The sequence below is a fragment of the Acartia tonsa genome, chromosome 1 (assembly GCF_053477335.1).
Source record: "Acartia tonsa isolate MP-2025a chromosome 1, ASM5347733v1, whole genome shotgun sequence".
Classification (NCBI taxonomy): Eukaryota; Metazoa; Arthropoda; class Copepoda; order Calanoida; family Acartiidae; genus Acartia; species Acartia tonsa.
Genome location: NC_137260.1, coordinates 32230849 through 32248632, shown reverse-complemented (window position 1 = coordinate 32248632; position 17784 = coordinate 32230849). Strand labels below are relative to the sequence as shown.

The 17784-nt window shown below is 32.3% G+C and overlaps 2 protein-coding genes across 5 annotated transcripts in view; both read right to left on the bottom strand.

The window, feature by feature from the left end:
- LOC145330092 (uncharacterized) overlaps positions 1-17784 on the bottom strand; it is a 75257-nt gene that overhangs the window by 44010 nt on the left and 13463 nt on the right. The window lies entirely within an intron of this gene.
- On the bottom strand, positions 2812-3727 carry LOC145332862 (uncharacterized). Its single transcript, XM_080177948.1, has 2 exons — positions 3415-3727; positions 2812-3053 (listed from the first exon to the last, which is right to left on the bottom strand). Exons 1-2 carry the CDS (start codon positions 3724-3726, stop codon positions 2841-2843), a joined length of 525 nt encoding a protein of 174 aa, XP_080034074.1. The 5' UTR covers position 3727; the 3' UTR covers positions 2812-2840.

Below are 17784 nucleotides of genomic sequence, written 5' to 3'. Positions count from 1 at the left end.
GGAATCAGCCAACCTAGTCGTATTGTACGATACTTGCACTGTCGTATACTTAGAAACACTTATAGAGACGCATACAACCGTTTGGTTATACGGTATAGACAGCAAGAGTATAGAAACCGACAGACTATAACAGACGAATTACGGGCAGTAGCACGCCAAATAGAGAATCTGAGAGACACAGTCCTTCTTATTTCTGGTCATTGTACTCTCCCCACTATCCACGAAGAGTAAACTAGATTACAACTGATTCTTATAATCTGAGTTCTAAACAAAGACGTACGGACGTATCCTAACGATATAAAAGTTTTGCATATGATAAAACCTCTTGTACATATGTGTATTGATGTAAAATATTTATATTCTCATATATCTCTATGTAATTATTGAAAACGATAGGAAATTAATCGCATAAATCATAGTAGAGATATCAAAAAGAACATAACAAGAAAGTTTGTTATTTATACAAGTTATCATAAACCAAGTGAATGTAAGCTAAACTAAGCACCTTGCAAAAATAAACTTTAATTATGTATCTAACTAAATTAAGGAACAGACAATAATACTTATAGAGTAGCTACGTAAACGGGAGTTGTACACAATAAATACTAAATCAGTAAATAACAGTGTATACGCTACTTAAAATTGCTATATTTATTTAAAACAAAAGTAAATAATCTTTAGAATGGTATAAAAATTTTGACAAATATTTTTCTTTGGTGAAAACTAAAATTTAAATCAATTTTGAAAACAGAACATAAATTTTTATTTTTACAGTATTGGGAAAACATTACGATAGTAAGAAGTTTTCTGACAATTTAACATCTTAGTTAATATAATTTGGACATAAGCTGTACATTGGCACATAATAAAACCTCGAGATTGCTAATACGATTAATCAAACGCTAAATGTTGAATTTATTCATATAAAAAGCGCATAGCCTAACAACAAGCCAATGTGAGCACAAAAAAAAAATTTTTTTTAGCTCTACTTGTTGGAATTCCGACTTAGTTTTAAATCCAAAGGGACATAAGAACATTTTACCTTGAGACTTTAAACTTTATGACTATTGTATCGAAATTTAAAAGGGGAAAACCTTTTATTCTAAGCCTTACTAATTAAATAAAACTTCCTTAATGAGATCATCCAATCAATGATATTACTTTAATTACTTGAGTTACAAACAGCCTTTACATGAGTTCTCTTAAAAATACTTGAATAAGCGTATTTAAATGATTTTGTCTAAACGTCAGTCTTTCGGTCTACTTAGATATTGTTTTACAAAAAAAAATATATATATGCTATTTACAAGTCCTCTCTATATCACAGCACAATTAAAATTCACGATTAATGCACAGGGATGGATATAAATGAAATTTAGAGAAAAGGTACTGAGTTGCGAGTTCGATTAAATATCTATATATACATGACCCTTACAAGCTAACAAGAATGAATATACTGCGATATAAGGCTGCAATTACAGTTATTAATATACTATTGAAAAAGAAAAAGGATTAGTTCATTTACGAAGACAGTAATTAAGAATTGAATGAAGTTTTAAAAATTATGGGCATAAAGAAAATACAACCTTATAATCATTTCCTTACATACTAAATATCCTTACAGACTAAACATATATGTACATAATATAATGGCAGAAGTGTAAATTAATGTTTGGTTTTGTACAGTATAAAGAGTCATAATGTCTAATAACAAAAGTCTTTAATTCATAGTGATTACTATTTTGACTAGTTACATAAGAATAGAAAATCTGTAAATTTAGTCACATGTTGTCTAAAACTGGTCATTGTCTTAAAATTTGTATGTCATAGTTTCAACCAAGCTAACAACGCCACTTCACGACGTGCGTTTAGGGAACATGGGACCCCGACGTCGAGGGACTCCCTCGACGCCGGAATCCTCTGTCCTGTTGTTATCTGAGGAATGCGTAGCTGAGTTGAAGCTACTCTCCGCTGATGTTATCTCTTCCAAGATAGCAGGCGTTGGAGTACGCATGGAGCGGCGCAAACGTTCTAAACTGAGGACCCGCAGTGGAGTGGGATACTCGATTTCATCAGTCACCGCATTAAATCGAATCGGCGGAAGATCGGGGTCCTCGATATCGTCAACCAGTGGAACTAAACTGGCCGCATCCTAAAATTAAGAAAAGGGACGTTATTAGACAACCATATTAATAAAATGTTCACAAGAAAATTTATCAACGTTAATCCATATATGATTATGAGTCAATTTTACTAATACTTTATCTAAAATATTGCTATTAACTATTAGGAAGAAATTACACCATAGTTAAAGTAAAGTTATTGTCTAAAAGCATAGCTAGCTGAGCTAAATAGCCTAGTCTAAGTTACGTAATTTTTGCAGCGAAGAAATATTATAAGAGCTTATCAAACTTACCACAGACAAATCAGCTGCAGAAGGAGATTCAATGCGACTTAAGCACATAATAGAGCTCAAGGAAGAGCTGTCGCTGGATACCTCAGCTGTCCTCTCAGAGCTGACTCGATTACACCTCCCCATATTGGTGTAAAATTGTGCCAGGGGGATGGAGTTGGTCGCCTAAAATATAATAGATCTTATTAGTTTAATCGCAATACCAACAACGAGTCTAGGAAAATCAGGAAATGAGAATGCCTAAAATCCTGTAAAGCTATATGATTAGGTAGCAAGTCAACCCACTTTATACTAGAATTAAAATCTTAGATCGGTTCAAAAATGCTTATGCAACCATACATTTTAAGATTAATATTCTACCAATAAAAGAATTTTAGTTGCAAATACCTCTAGATACGTGTACAAATATACAGCCTTTTTCTGAAAATTAATAGAAAACTAAAGCATAGATACTTACATGTAAACGCTCTGTTTGATCCACAATCAACGGACGGAAGCCAGGACTTCCCGTCGAGGTTTCCAAGCCCACAGGCACACTTCTTCCAGTAATCCGATCCTCAGGGGCAGACAAACAGTGTACGGCAAACAGGCCAATTCTGGACCTCACTTCTGCTGGAGTCGATGGACTAGCAGAGGGAGCCTAAAACAAAAGGAAAACATTAAAGTCTTGATCTAACATTTAAACCCCAATGAGAAACGTACGGCACGAGCAAACTCTTAACTTTCCCAGAGGGAAATAATATTAGGTTGCTACTTAAGATTTTAGTAAATGTTAACTGGTATCTCAACTTAATTGCGGTAACCGAGCAGATTTCTCTGGCGACATAAAACGACGACAAACGGTGAGCGATATATATGGAAGAGCCGAAAGTCAATGTTGAGGAAGTGAGAATAGGACAGAACAACCATACACCAACATGATGCTTTATTAGACAAAACGGGTGGCTAGAAGAAATTATACAAAACAAAAAAAAAGAAATATACAACAGAAGAAAACTCACCTGTGTATCCGACAGAATATCATCAGTCTCAGAGGACGCGGCTTCATACATGGTGCCCGACGGCTCCGCAGTTGGCGACATAGCCCCAGCTCTAGTCCTGTTAGTCCTGTTACTGCAGTGGAGAAGCTCAATGGTCCTGACGCCTATGTTTCGGAGGCGCGTACATACATCTCTTATCCAGCGAGCCAGCGACCTGTCTGAGGTGTTGTCAACACGTGTGAGAGTCTCAAGCCCTACAGCGCCGAAGAAGACCACTATAAGAGCACATGAAAACAAGCCAAACCCCAACAACATGTTAATTAAGCCATCCATGTTGAAGGTGTCCAGACTCGTCTTCTGGTCTCTCCCCAACTCGGCAGACCCAGAATCACCTCCGGCAACATCGTCACCAATGTCACCGCAGGAGTTCTGCATCACCGAATTGAGGAGAGACCAGATGATTTGTATCGTTCTACTAAGCATCAGTGAGAGATGCTCGTTGCCGAACATCTCCCCTTGATCCCTTTCGGACTCTACAGTACTTGTGCCCCCATAGTCATCGACATCAGCAAGGCTTGGCATCCCAGACTGGTCGCTGTACACTGAACTCGAGTCGTCTAAGGAATTTTCAAGAAACGAGGAATTGGCGAGAGTGGCCGCAGCCGCCCTCATTGATTCCTCGAATCTTTCCTTAATATTCTGATGCGCGTCCAGGCTGTCAGGCACATACATTATGAGCGAATGTAAATTTAAAATAAGAGGACTAGTGATTCTGAAAGGCAATATAGTAAAGTTAATTTTATGAAAAAGACTGTACACACGAATAATTCTTTTGTATTTTAAGCAACTATGGTTGAACCTCCTAACCATTAAAACTTTGATTTATCATCTAAAAGTAAAATTCTTTAAATTAAAGAATATGTAATTAATTTTACATGATTCAATGCTTGAAAATAGCTATCGTTAAGCTATTCAAACATTAAAAACTTTATTTTATTAGATTCAATTAAGTTAAAGAATATGTAATTAATCTTACATGATTCAACGCTTAAAAATAGCTATCGTTAAGCTATTTAAACATTAAAACTTTGTTTTATTAGACTCAATTAAGTTAAAGAATATGTAATTAGTTTTACATGATTCAACGCTTAAAAATAGCTATCGCTGAGCTATCAAAAACATATTCATTATGATGTATCAAGCAGTTAAAACTTATGTACTAGCTAAATCTGAATATCTTCAATGATGTTTTAAAACACTTTAGATAAAGCTAGCTAAATATAATTTTTGTAAGCGACCATTTTTTTTATATAATATGGTTGAGTTATTCGTAACGTAAATAATCTATCAATTAACGTCATTATAATTGAAGTACGTAAAAAGAAAATCTTATTTTTAAACCTATAGTAAAATTGTTTTAGAAGATTTGAATCAGGACTCAAATAAGTTTTGATTATACAAAGGGAACCCTATAATCAAAAGTTAAAACGAGTAGAATGATGGAATATATCTGTGTCATTATAAGTTTTGTTTACGATGAACGAATTTAACTTTTGCAGACGGAAAACATAAACAAAACAAGGTACGTCAATTTACTTGCTGACTCAGATATGTCCTATCAAAACTACAAATATTATATAGAACAAAATTGTCATATATTGAAATGTACCCATACTGCTTCAAACCCACTTTCGTTTAAAATACAGTGATAAAGGTCTTATCGACGAAGAAAAAATAAGATTCTTAGGTCTTAAATAATGGCTAACGAATGCAATAATGGGCACATCAACAATCTATAACATAAAAACATTCATATAAAACAAACGGGTTACTATATTTTATCACTTTTATATAAATTCTCTTGGAATTTAGCGGTAAAATTAAACACTCGAACGCAAGCTCCGCTCGCAAGGACAATTATTATATAAATGAGCATAATTACTGGGCCGCCAGCTTTTTATAACCTCGCTCAAAGCCAACCCCTATCACTTTTGACCGCCCAAACATAAACAAAGGGTTGACAACTTATTGTTACGTAAAATTTAATTACGGACGTCGAACGATATATTTTATAGATATTAAGTTTAAAAGGTATACTTGATAGCGACGTAATGTAAGATATTAGTCTTTAAAATGATTAAAATTTATTCATGTTAAAAATAACATAAATACAGCTAATACCAACAATGGTATAAACCATATGTACATATACAAAATATACAAACAAAGGGTTACCAACTTTTGTTAGTAAAATCTTATATTTTTACATATATACGAGTAATGTAACCAAAGAAAATAATACGATATGTAAATACTAATTGTACTTATACATTTTTATATATAATATTGTTTATATTCAGGAAACAGTTATATTTAACAGAAATAGAGATAACTAACCAATCCATTATAGGTCTATCTGTAACGAAAGAATTTCTAGAATATCCCAGGGATAAAAGGATTAATAAAAGATTATTAAAACTTCTTTTGTTTAGATTACCATAGCCAGGATACCCCAAGGAACCGGTTGGAGCACGCGCACTAACTCTTTTTAGGATCTACCATGGACCAGCCTGGAGATAACCTAGATGATCATGGAGTATTGGAGCCCTACCACCACCCTACCTTGGACGGATTGCGGTTGTGTTCCTGTCAACACCTTGACACAATAGACGAGAACAACAACATCATCACCACACCAGAGTACGATGGATTCTCAGAGAACCTGTCCATCACCATCAGGAATTTCTTGTTAAATACAGCCCTGACTACCAGAGAAGATAGTAGAGTGGAGACCGATAGTAACACCAGCTCCAGCAGCACACTGTCCCTCTCTACCGATGACCTCAACCAACTCTACTATGACCTGGAAAATCACTCAATCACCTTGGACGAGAATGGAAACGAGGTAGCACAAGTGGACGCCCTTGGCTACATATCTACCTCACCCCCAACCTCAACCTACACTTCGAACGAGAGCACTTCACCACCTAGTTCACCATCAGAAGAAGCTGAACTATCCAGAACTACCAACGCAAAAACATTTATTGATGTGACAAAGTTAGATAAAACTAAACCCCTCAAGAAAAGAATGTATTCTATTTGGGAGGTTTATCATCTTGTATACCCAGCTATGAAGATACGCAAATCATACTTTCTTAATGGAAAGCGTATTTAACTTAACTTGGAATACATTTATAGTTTATTATATATGCCTATATACTGGGACTACTAAATTTTTTCTTTTTCTCTTTTTTCTTTTTTAACAACTTACCCCCATTGGAGATGCGATCCTCAATTTTCAAATTCTTTGAACGTACATATGAGACTTTTACAGAAATGCTTCGCATCCACAACTATCTATCTATGCTTGATATAAAATCAACACTATATAGATCATATTATGAACCTTTGATTGACACGTGCCCTGCAATTAACTAGTAGCACTCAGGGGCAAGACACAATTACTTTAGCTAGGCCCAAGGCATTATTTGTATCAATTTATGCATTCATAGGCCTGTTTCTACCTATATGACACCATATATGGGTAACGAAAGCCTATTCATGGTAATCTATATGTGATTTGCTAATAGTATATGTTTATTAAAGATATTATGTTTATAGTTAATGTAATCATATAAACAACCAGTACATATATGTATGCCTACAACTATGCCTGATTTACGTCACATATTAACACACAGATATTTAATTGCACAGACAAACACTAAAATCCTGGTCCAGAGCTAATGTTATAGCATGTACCTCTTGAATTTATTCAGTTATTTACTAACTCTCCTACCATCAACTTCTCTTTCTGGCTTTAAAAAGGTAATGACTTAGTTGTTTGGCATGCATTGTAGTTTAAATTTAGGCCCCTTAGTACTTAGCATGAATTGAGCTCAGGCTTTATGTTAGAACTCTAACACTTAGCACAATTCACTGCTTGGGACTTAGGGCACATTTCTGTCCTACTCTACTTATAATTTTAACACTTATCCTGTAAATATTTCCATACTTAACTTATGCACTTGTGATATAAATACACTTTATAAAAACATTTTCCTTCCTTAATACTTAATATACTTATATGATTCTAATCGAATATCAAAACCAACCATTTATTCTTAGGTTAAAGCAACATAATACTTCGCGTGGGTCTTTTGTTGAGCTTCCACCAGCTCAACCAAATTCGTATTATACTTGTGGGAATAGAGGGTTAAGCATTCTAAATAAGCGAACCGACGATGAGAATGTCTATGTGTATTGCATTAAAATTAGGATTTAGTAGTACTCATAGAAGAGCGGTCTCCATACCTAAATATGGACAAACGCCCCATTCGCACACACATTTTAGAGTGGAAAAGAGTATCATGTGGAGATAGGTTTCGTGACTAATTTGCAATATAGATATCCAAAAAATGGCAAAACGGCTGAGCCGCCAGCCGTTAGCCATTACTTTTCCAACTTTTTGTTCGATTTAGGGAAAATAGACCTACCAAGGATTACTCATGCAAAATTATAGATGGAAATTCGAATTCTAAGTGCCATTTGCTCACTGATTACGAGATGGTTGCATAAAAAAAAAAACCTTAATACTTATTTATTTTAAAACTTTGGTTCTACTATGGTTCAAAGCCCTTTGTTTTACAAAGGCTAATTTTTTATATTTTATATACAAAATGGAGTTTGGACTTCCTTTTGTAAACTTCTTCTTTTCTTAGACTAGCTAAAACGTCCTTTATTTCTTCTTTTTGACTTACCTGGAGAAAAAGAATTCATTAATTTTCTTTTTGATCCAGAGTCAATGGTTATAATATATCATAAATAGCAAATGTTCTAAATAGAGTTGTTATTTCATTAAATGCTACTATTTTTTCATATCAATAATTCGATGCAAAATTCACATAATTACAAAGTTTTTTGTAATAAAAAATGCATGGCTACAATTATTTGATGAAAAATAAATAGCATAATCAACCATTTTAATAGGAGAAAAAAATCAATAAAACATAGATGATATCATCTAAGACCATTCATGAAACAAAAAATATTTCAAAACATTTTGATGCTTTAATTTTCATCAAAAATGATTAATTTTTGATTGAAAATAATTAGATGCGCCAAAAATATACTTCACACACAACTCGTGGATTTTTTTATCCCAGTACCAAAGTACACTAATTATAGAATAGCTGAGCTTCTTAAAACTTTTCCATTACTTGTGGGTAAGAAAATGTAAATCTAGCAAATGCAGAAAACAAAGCCTTAAGCTCAGGGTTACGGGGATATGTAAAAGGAGCTCTCAATATCAAAAGTACAAAAAATTTAGAATTCCATTTGTAACTTTTTGATTATGTAAAAAAATGCGAGAAGATGGTTTATGTCACTATTCCTTTATTCCTGACTAAGCCTATTATAAATGCACAGTGCAAGTTAGTAAACAAATTTCTTCTGCCCAAAACAAGGATAACAATATCCTAAATAGTAAACTTTATCAACTCTTGAATTTCTGTGATCAATTGCACATGGGCAAATTAACAATGATTATTACTGAAAAATTACTTATAGAAAAATTAATCAAAATCTAAAATTGAAAGAAGGAAGGGAATTGCAGTTTTTTTTTAAAGTAGAAAATATTTTTTTTGTGGGGGGGGGGGTGGGAGGGGCACTCATACTATAACACTTTTTAAAGCCATTTAGAATACCTTCATAATTATTTATTTCTAACATCTTAGGATACTTATAAAATATGCATATGTGAAGGAAAATTAGTCATATAAACAAAAGAATCATCAAAGGCAATTTATCTACAAGTAAAAAATCTTTTTGGGGGTGTTTTTTTTTATCTAGTGGCGATTTCTTTTCCCTCTCCCAAAAATAATTAAAATTTTCTGTAACGGTCCAGGACTAAGCGAGAGCTTAAGCTACACACAGACAAACATCATGTTACTTCTAAATTAGAATCCAATGGTGTTTGTTTATTTTACACCTTTTCTCTGGTGATTATCTCTAGTCACATATTTAGAAATGTACACCCACCACCTTTTGTTGTGAAGTGTACTTAATTTTGTGAGTAAGTTAAAAACTTCCCCCTCCCCCTTCCCATACAAAATAATAAGACAATAAAGGGTCACAAAATTGTCGACTCCCTTAGGTACTCTCTATTTTAGGGCTCAAAATTCAAAATGGTTGGGGCTACGTTATGCCATTACAAAATAAAGGTAAATTTTTCCTTTTTCTTGATACCATCGCTATCATTTGTCTCTTAGAACCAGGGATTTCAAGGAATAAGATAATGGACATGAAATTAATATACATTTCCAATTATGACAAATAGTCTCATTCCTATGTTTTTATGCTAAAATAAATGGTGGGAAAGTTTCAACACTGCTCTAAGGCCTTTTGCTTTATTATCATTTCCTTATATCCCTGATTTAAAGCACAAAAAACACACAACAAGGATACAGGGATATTTCATTGGGAGAAAATTAATCTTTCTATCTCTTCAAAGAGTGTTTTAAAAGTAAAAAGCAGTGTTTTTCACCTTATAATTGATTCCTGGTAATGAAGAATTATTTATCCCCAATATGCCTATATGCCAATATGCCCATATCCCTAAATTCTTGGACAATCACGGACTAAACTTTCACAGTCATTAGCAAATTCATGGCATTAATACATGTTTTATTATCTTATCTAGACTACACTACAGGGCTACCTTGGCCATGCCAGGACCATCAACGGAAAGTGATACTTCACCTAAAGAAAAACATTTTTGCAAGTAAAGATATACATCGCGAGCTAATACCTATATCTTTATATTTATACAAAATTAGAGGAAAAATAATACAATCCTTCTCAACGTAATAATTTGAGACTGGCAGAAAAAATAGAAACATCTTTGTTTAATGTTTAAGATACCACATCCCTGTCCTAGGTAACATTTCACACCTTATATACTGTGGCTAGTTTCTAGTGTTATAAGTCCCACATAATTACTTATCAATAACAGCTTATTAAGATTTTATTTTGTCCTAACAACGTGATGTGCCTTTGACTGAATATGTGTCTATAGAATCAAGAATTACTAATGAGCGGTTGCCAAATTTTTTTTTACAACTTTTTACACCATGATTGTAAAGTGAATAGAATACAGGATTTACGGTTGAAATACATGTTTATTTTCGTGGCTAAAAGGTACAGTTATTTAAACTATACCTATTTATTAAACCTTTATTAAACCATTTTTTCATTTTGTATGTTGATGTTTTCTTCTGTGAGGGTATGATATATACACCAATAAAAAGTTTTTTTTCCCATTAGAACGTCAATTATTCCCTAACGCTTACCCGCAATAATAAATTTTATTCAAGGTAATGACTCTTCCTTCCCTGAATAAGATTTAATATACTCTCCTTATATTGAGGTGCAAATTTTTCTTAAGTTTACTTCAAAACTTTAAAATATTCAGAAACTTTATGGAAAATTTTACATAGCTCATTACATGAATTTGAAGAGAGAACTAGAAGGTTTGATCCTCTATATCGCAAGTGAAGAAATTATCATATCACACTTTTGCAATGTTTAAAAATTAATAATACATCTCATCGTGATTGCCTCATCTCACCTAACCTAACCTATGGAGACAATCATAACATACATATTTTATTAGCTTAAAAAATGTATTACTTTAAACATCTCAAAGTTGTGAGGTTGCTACGCTTTCACTATTATGAAAAATATTTTACAAGTTGTTAGAGATTTTTATTAGCGAAATGTGACTGTAATATCAGCATACTTAAAAAAAAGATATCTTTCACCTCCTTATGCTAATAATAATTTAGTTTGTTTTGTATTGAATATTGTGAAACGTAATAAAGATATGTTTTTACACACAAAAAGTATATTAAACCCCTAGAATTAGATGGTGGTGAGTTTTGTGTGTGGATGTATTGTATATTTATGTGTGTGTGTGTGTGTGTTTGAGGGAAGAAAAGAAACAATTTCAAGTTTTTGCTCTCCGAGTATTTCTTTCTCCATATTCCGCTGGTTTTATCACGGAATAAGGGATACGAGTTTAAATCCTTGACAATCTTATCAGTTCCTCGCATATAAATATGTAATGCATATTATAAAATAGCTTAACAAGGCATAACCATAACGATTATGTCCATTAGTCGCCAAACTTTTTCACATGATTATTTTTGCTCATACATCTTTTATTCAAAATAATTGTTTGGGCAAGGGTAAAAATTGGAGAAATAAAGCTTATTTTTAATATGAGTTATTTACTAATTTAAAATTTTCTCTAGTAATTTTACCCATTCCATATATTCTTGTAATTTCTATAACACAAAGACCAATTTCACGCTTGCAAGTTGTAAGAGTGAGAGAGAAGCATGGATGGAGGGGACATTGCATTGGACTCTAAATTTGTCCCAACGTTCTTTAACACGATCTTAATCTTTGGATACTATTATCAAATCTTGATTACTTGGTTACAAAACCTTTAGTTTCGAAACTTTTCATCTACAAAAGAAGTAAGTTTATTTATCGTAATTGGAGGTTTACACAAAAATTATTGTTCATTTTCTTGCCCCTTGGATCCCCAAAGAGAAGAAAAAAAACAAGATTATTTCTACGCTATGGTCATACACATTTATAGCATTGGGGTTGTAATTTTACCAATATAACTTTACACAAGTAATATCATTTTAACAAATAAATAAACCTTATCCAGTATAGTTATATATTGCATATCGTATTATAGACAGTTTTCCGCGGGTGGTAAAATTTAAATAAAAGAGTTAATTTTAGTTTTGATGCCCTATGGGGCAGCAGGCCTAGTCTCTATAAAACAGGGAATATTTTTATGATTCATATCTTATTTTTCTTGTAAACGATACGATACATGATTTATCAGTATGTTACAGAACCGGTTGTAATCCAGCGGAAATAAATAGAATTCGGAATAAGATTTTAGTCCGAGAGAAATTTTACTTTAAATGTTATGCCTTAAAAAAACATTATCATAGCTACTTTTTACTCAAAGACTATTATTATAATTAAATTTATTTATATAAAGTAAATTTTGTTATAGTAAAAAGACCTTAATTAATATGTGAAGTTTATTTTTCTGCATGCTGCAAAGATTTAATTTTAATCAAATATATTTAAGGGAGAGAGACTTGCATCTGAAAAAGACAGTGGTGCAGACAATTATATTGTCCACAGAGCTTGCCTTTCAAATAAAGCATCGAGGCGGCTCGTTAGCCGCGCGTAAGTTCCACATGAGTCGCAAATTCAATCTATATTGGTGCTTAAAAAGTTACTTGATGGACAAATTCCAAAAATGGAAAAAGGTTTGGAGATACAGCTGATACTTAGTTTTAAAACCTCAATCTTTTGGTGGAATATAAGCGATTTTAAAACCCAGGTATAACAAGGGAGATGCGAGGGGGGGGGGGGTTACCTGAGATCAGCGTAATTTGGTTTTAGTCTTTTAGAGCCATATAATAATATTAATAACAAATAAATAATATTATAATTTCATATTGTTTAGCTCATCTTCGATAACTTTTTTCTTGTGAAAAGTTTTCTATTTCTGATATATTTAATCCATGTAAAAACTGGTCCGTGTATCAGTTTGATGCTTCCAAGGACAGAAATAATATTTCAGTGATCTTAATTTATTTAAATCAAGTCATGTAACATTAATCTAAAATTTCCCTTAAAGGATTTAAAACCGATTAAATGAAATTCGGGAAGAATGAAAGCTTATAGGTTAAATTTTAAAAATATTTAAGGGATAAGACATTAGCAATAATAAAAAAGTACCCCTATTTTAGATTAAAATAGGTAATTTGGACACTTTCAGTTTGAACCAACCAAGAAATTATTAATAAAAGTACCCAAAGTTTTTTACACCAAAGATTCGGAGATTTGTTCCTAAAACTGTAAGTCGTACCTTAGAAATATTGAAAAATTAAGATAAGTGAATAACATTCCCTGTCACAGGATTCCATACAATTAAAATTTCAAGCAAAAAGTGAGTTAAGGAATGTTTAAAATTGTGTCTAAGATTGAGGCATTTTATATAAAGCTCTACTTATAAAATCTAAGTTAATAGAGTGATCTGAAGTTTAATGTTTTTGTGAGAGATTCGGAAATTTAGAAAGAACATATTTTTTTCAAATTCGCAGTTCATTATTTAAAGAACGATGCTAATTATTAATCCTTATATATGCTACTAGGCGTAGCGTTTCTTTCCGAGCGTGCGCCCGCCACAGCTGTATTTGAATATAAGTGGATAATGACAAAGAGTCTCAAGCGCATTCCTTTTCCATTTACAACCAATTTAAGAAAATTTTTATGTGTAGAATATTCTTATTATGTATATAATTATCAAGTATGGATCGGGTTTCTTAGTTTATATCCTCTAAAAGCCTATTCATATTTGCATCTCATTCTCTTTTAATTAGTATCACATATTAACCAACTTCTCATTTGAAATGAAGTAGATAACTAAATTGAGCAATTATACCTACTTTTTGTATATTTGACTGTATTTCAAAAGACCTTGGAATTTTATGGGACGCTTTTTATGTAAGTTTTTTATAGTTGGGTTTGAAAGGTATTTTTTACTTCTGTACGTGGGATTGTATTTATAACAGCTACCCGCCTACTTGGTTTCAACAAGTTGGATGACAAAAAAGTAACCGAACTTAAAATATTAGAGTAGAGCCATTGCCCTCTGTTTATGATGGAAATTATTGAGGTCAGGAGTTCATAAACTGTTCCATAGATTGAAAATGTTATTAAAAGTAAGTCGAACATCAAAATATGAAATTATTGTAGAAAGAAAGATTCATAGTTAATAGAATTTTATAAAAACTGTATGTAAATAATCCTTAAATGTTAAGAATCTCTGCATAATTATAAAAAATCAGTAAACCACACTTTAATAATTTCCACATCCTATCATTTACCTTTTAAATACCTACATGTATTATTTACTGATTTGATTTAGGACCACCACCCACCAATTTCCAATCTTTATTTTCTAATATTAATCTCTGCTCCCTGTGGGGGTTGTAAATGCATCTTATAGTAGGTTACTTAATGAGTAATTTAAAGGCATTTTACATTTTTTAAACAAGGAAAATTACACCTTATTTAATTTTTAAAACCATAGATACTCTTTCAATAGAGTATGTTAGACCACCGAAGAACTAATCGTCCGTCTCCAATGGATAAGTAAAATAGCAATAGTTATTTTCATTGATCTTAAAATCACAAGGTACTTCTCCTTTCCATGAAGAAGTGTTGTTTATTAGTTTCTGCTATACTCAATAAGAAAATAATTGTACTTATTTAATGAGTATTTTCTTAGGATTAATATTTTTATTCAACTTATTGATATAGAATATTTGGAATTTAGATACTTGAACTTGTATTTAAAAAATCATTAATTTCAATTTATGCAAACTTATGTTTTTGTCCATATTTTTTATTTGCAAAATAATTAAGAGAAACTACATACTTTATGGAGATGAGTTCATGGATAAATTTAGAGTTACATCAAGGTAGTTAATTCTAAACTTATAGGTTTGAACAATACATAAAACAAATAACCAAAAACAGGTATTAATGTTTCTTTTAAAAATGGAACAGCTAATTTAGCGGCTACTTTTGGTTTTCTATAAAGTAGTTTTCAAAGTGGTTCTGTGGCTATACTCCAGGGATCCTAAGAGATAAGACAATAGACAATTATAGATGTACATCCCAATTGATAACAACCTTCTGTTGATTAAAATTGTTGGGTGAACCGTTTGCACACTCCTAGTTTGAACCAACCAATCAAGATATAATAAAATTACACTAATAAAGTGTTTGATCTAGCGAATGAGAAAACGTGTTTATATAAAACTGGTTTCCAGTCCAATGTCCCGTCCCTACCTCCCTGCTTTACCCAGAAAGAATTTCGGGGCCAGTTGTAAAAGTTAGCAAGGAATTAAATATGCACAGAAGGGAGAGCACAGTGAAATTCTCGTGGAAATTCTTAACTATTTAAGATATTTGACAAATTAAATTCTAAGTCAAGTACAAAGTCATTCCTTAACAATTTTCAATTTCCCTTTAAATAGACCCAAAATGCTATAAAAAATTCCATAGTAGGAGGATTGAAAGTAGGAGGATATGATAACCTAATCGCGTTCTTGGAAACAACAAGTATAGGGGTGGACATTTAATAGGGGAAAGTGGGGGTGGCATGGTGGGTAGTTTAAATACTGAAAATGCATTTGTTGCTGCATTTATATACATCAAACAAAATAGGCAATAAAAATGGTGTAAGCAACTGGGCCAGTCATGTCGTGCCGCCAGGCAGCTAACTTTAACGGGGGGAAAAGAAAACATATTTGCACTAAAAAATTTTGAATAGAATATACTGAATAGATTAGACAATTAACTATTTGAAGAATATCGTCCAAAGCTTCTGATATTTTACCCCATGGAACTTTTTCTGATGGTGTTCTGATTGGGGGCATGAAGTTCGCAGAAGTTGTATTTATAAAAAAAATACTCTATTCTTTACAGTAGCGTTTGAACATTAACAAAGATTTTTGACTATTTAGAAATGTTTGCAAATAGGTTACTAAAGTGCTGTAGCTATGTTGCATAATTTAAGGTTAACTCCAGGTTATTTAAAAGACATAATCCACATCAAATTTCATTGCAAGCAAAGATTCAAGTTAACTGTGACAAAGAAGTAATTAGATGAACTCAAGGGCCACCTTAACTGATAACACTTTTCAGAGCTTGAATATTTTGAAAGGTAATTAAATAAAAGTTTTTGTCACCATCGACCTTGTATGTAAACAGATGACAACTAAACATTTCTATGTATTAATAAAAAAAATATGGCCTTATATTTATTTTAACTTCATTAAAAACAGATTTTTCTGTAAATTGTCAAAAATCTCAGAACACATTTTTACAATGGAAAAATATTTTAATTTTTATGTGTAAAAATGTAATTTATCTTGATTTAATGCATAGGAACATATTTTACTCCCTTTAAATTCATTCATATTTTTGATTTATATACACATACATATTTTAATACATAAATATATGTAAAATTAGGCCAATATATCATTTTTCGTCAACAATTAATGTGTTGATTTTCAGTGACATATATTCATCTAAGGCGTGATTAGAAAATAAGGGCATATTCAAAATTATTTAGGAGGGGAAAGGCATGATGGAATATAAAATTCTATTAATGCATAATGTATAATGTATATTTTGTAGGGGGTGGGGGAGGGGGGGGGGGTGTGGCTGTAAGGGACGGTTGAATTTTAAAATGTTTTTATCACTTTCCTATTTACATACAGAGCCGAGACGTTTTGTGCTGAATTATAAATTATTTTTGCTTCAAGCAATCTCACCAAGAAGAAAACATCAAGGATCAAGGAATTGGTTCATTATCAAAAAGTAAAAAAATTACCAAACAATATGTGTGAATTAACGAACAGTAAGATCTCGTAAACGACCGTACTAATCACTTCGCGATTTTCTGGGAAGCTTGGTAAATATCCTGGGCAGGTTTTAGATGGAAGAAAAACGCATGTCATCTACCCCCCCCCCCCCCCTCCCGCACCTAACCGCCAAGAGAAATTGCACCTAAAAACTTATAAAGAGAGGGGTAGGTTTCTGGTAGAATCCGTAAAGGTGTGTGTTTTAAGGCTTAAAAATAGTAGTAGAACGATAATATTCACTAAATATGTGTATTTCTTATTGAAAAGAACTATAGACAAATAAATTTTTCTCGTATTCATTCGAATCCGGTGGATAGGAACCGGTTCTCATCCATACGAAAAAACTATGTCTAGCATCGAATTATATCCAGCTTTCTACGAATATAACAATGTACAATCATAGGATTAAAACCAGCTTTTTTAGCCGGTGCCTTCGGCACCTCGGGGCTAAAAAACTAGTTTTATTCTTATAATTGTACATTCTATATCCGCGGAAAGCCGTTTATAATACGATGCGAGAAATAACTATTATCGTTCTACTACTGTTTTTTACTTATATAACACATAACCTTTACGGATATTACCAGAAACCAGACGGGTACTCTTTTAAAACTCATACTAAATATATAGTGATAACATATCCCGATCTCGAGGTAAAGACTATATAAATCTAAACGAAGAGTTGATCTGTTTTAATACTATTGTCAAATCCTTAAAAACATTAAAAATCACAAATATTAAATGTTTCCTGACATTAAATTAAATCCATTTATCCCTGAGGGAAACATTAATCCAAGATTAATCAAATTTTAAGATTATCAGAGCAGATAAATTTTGAACAGGCGCACAG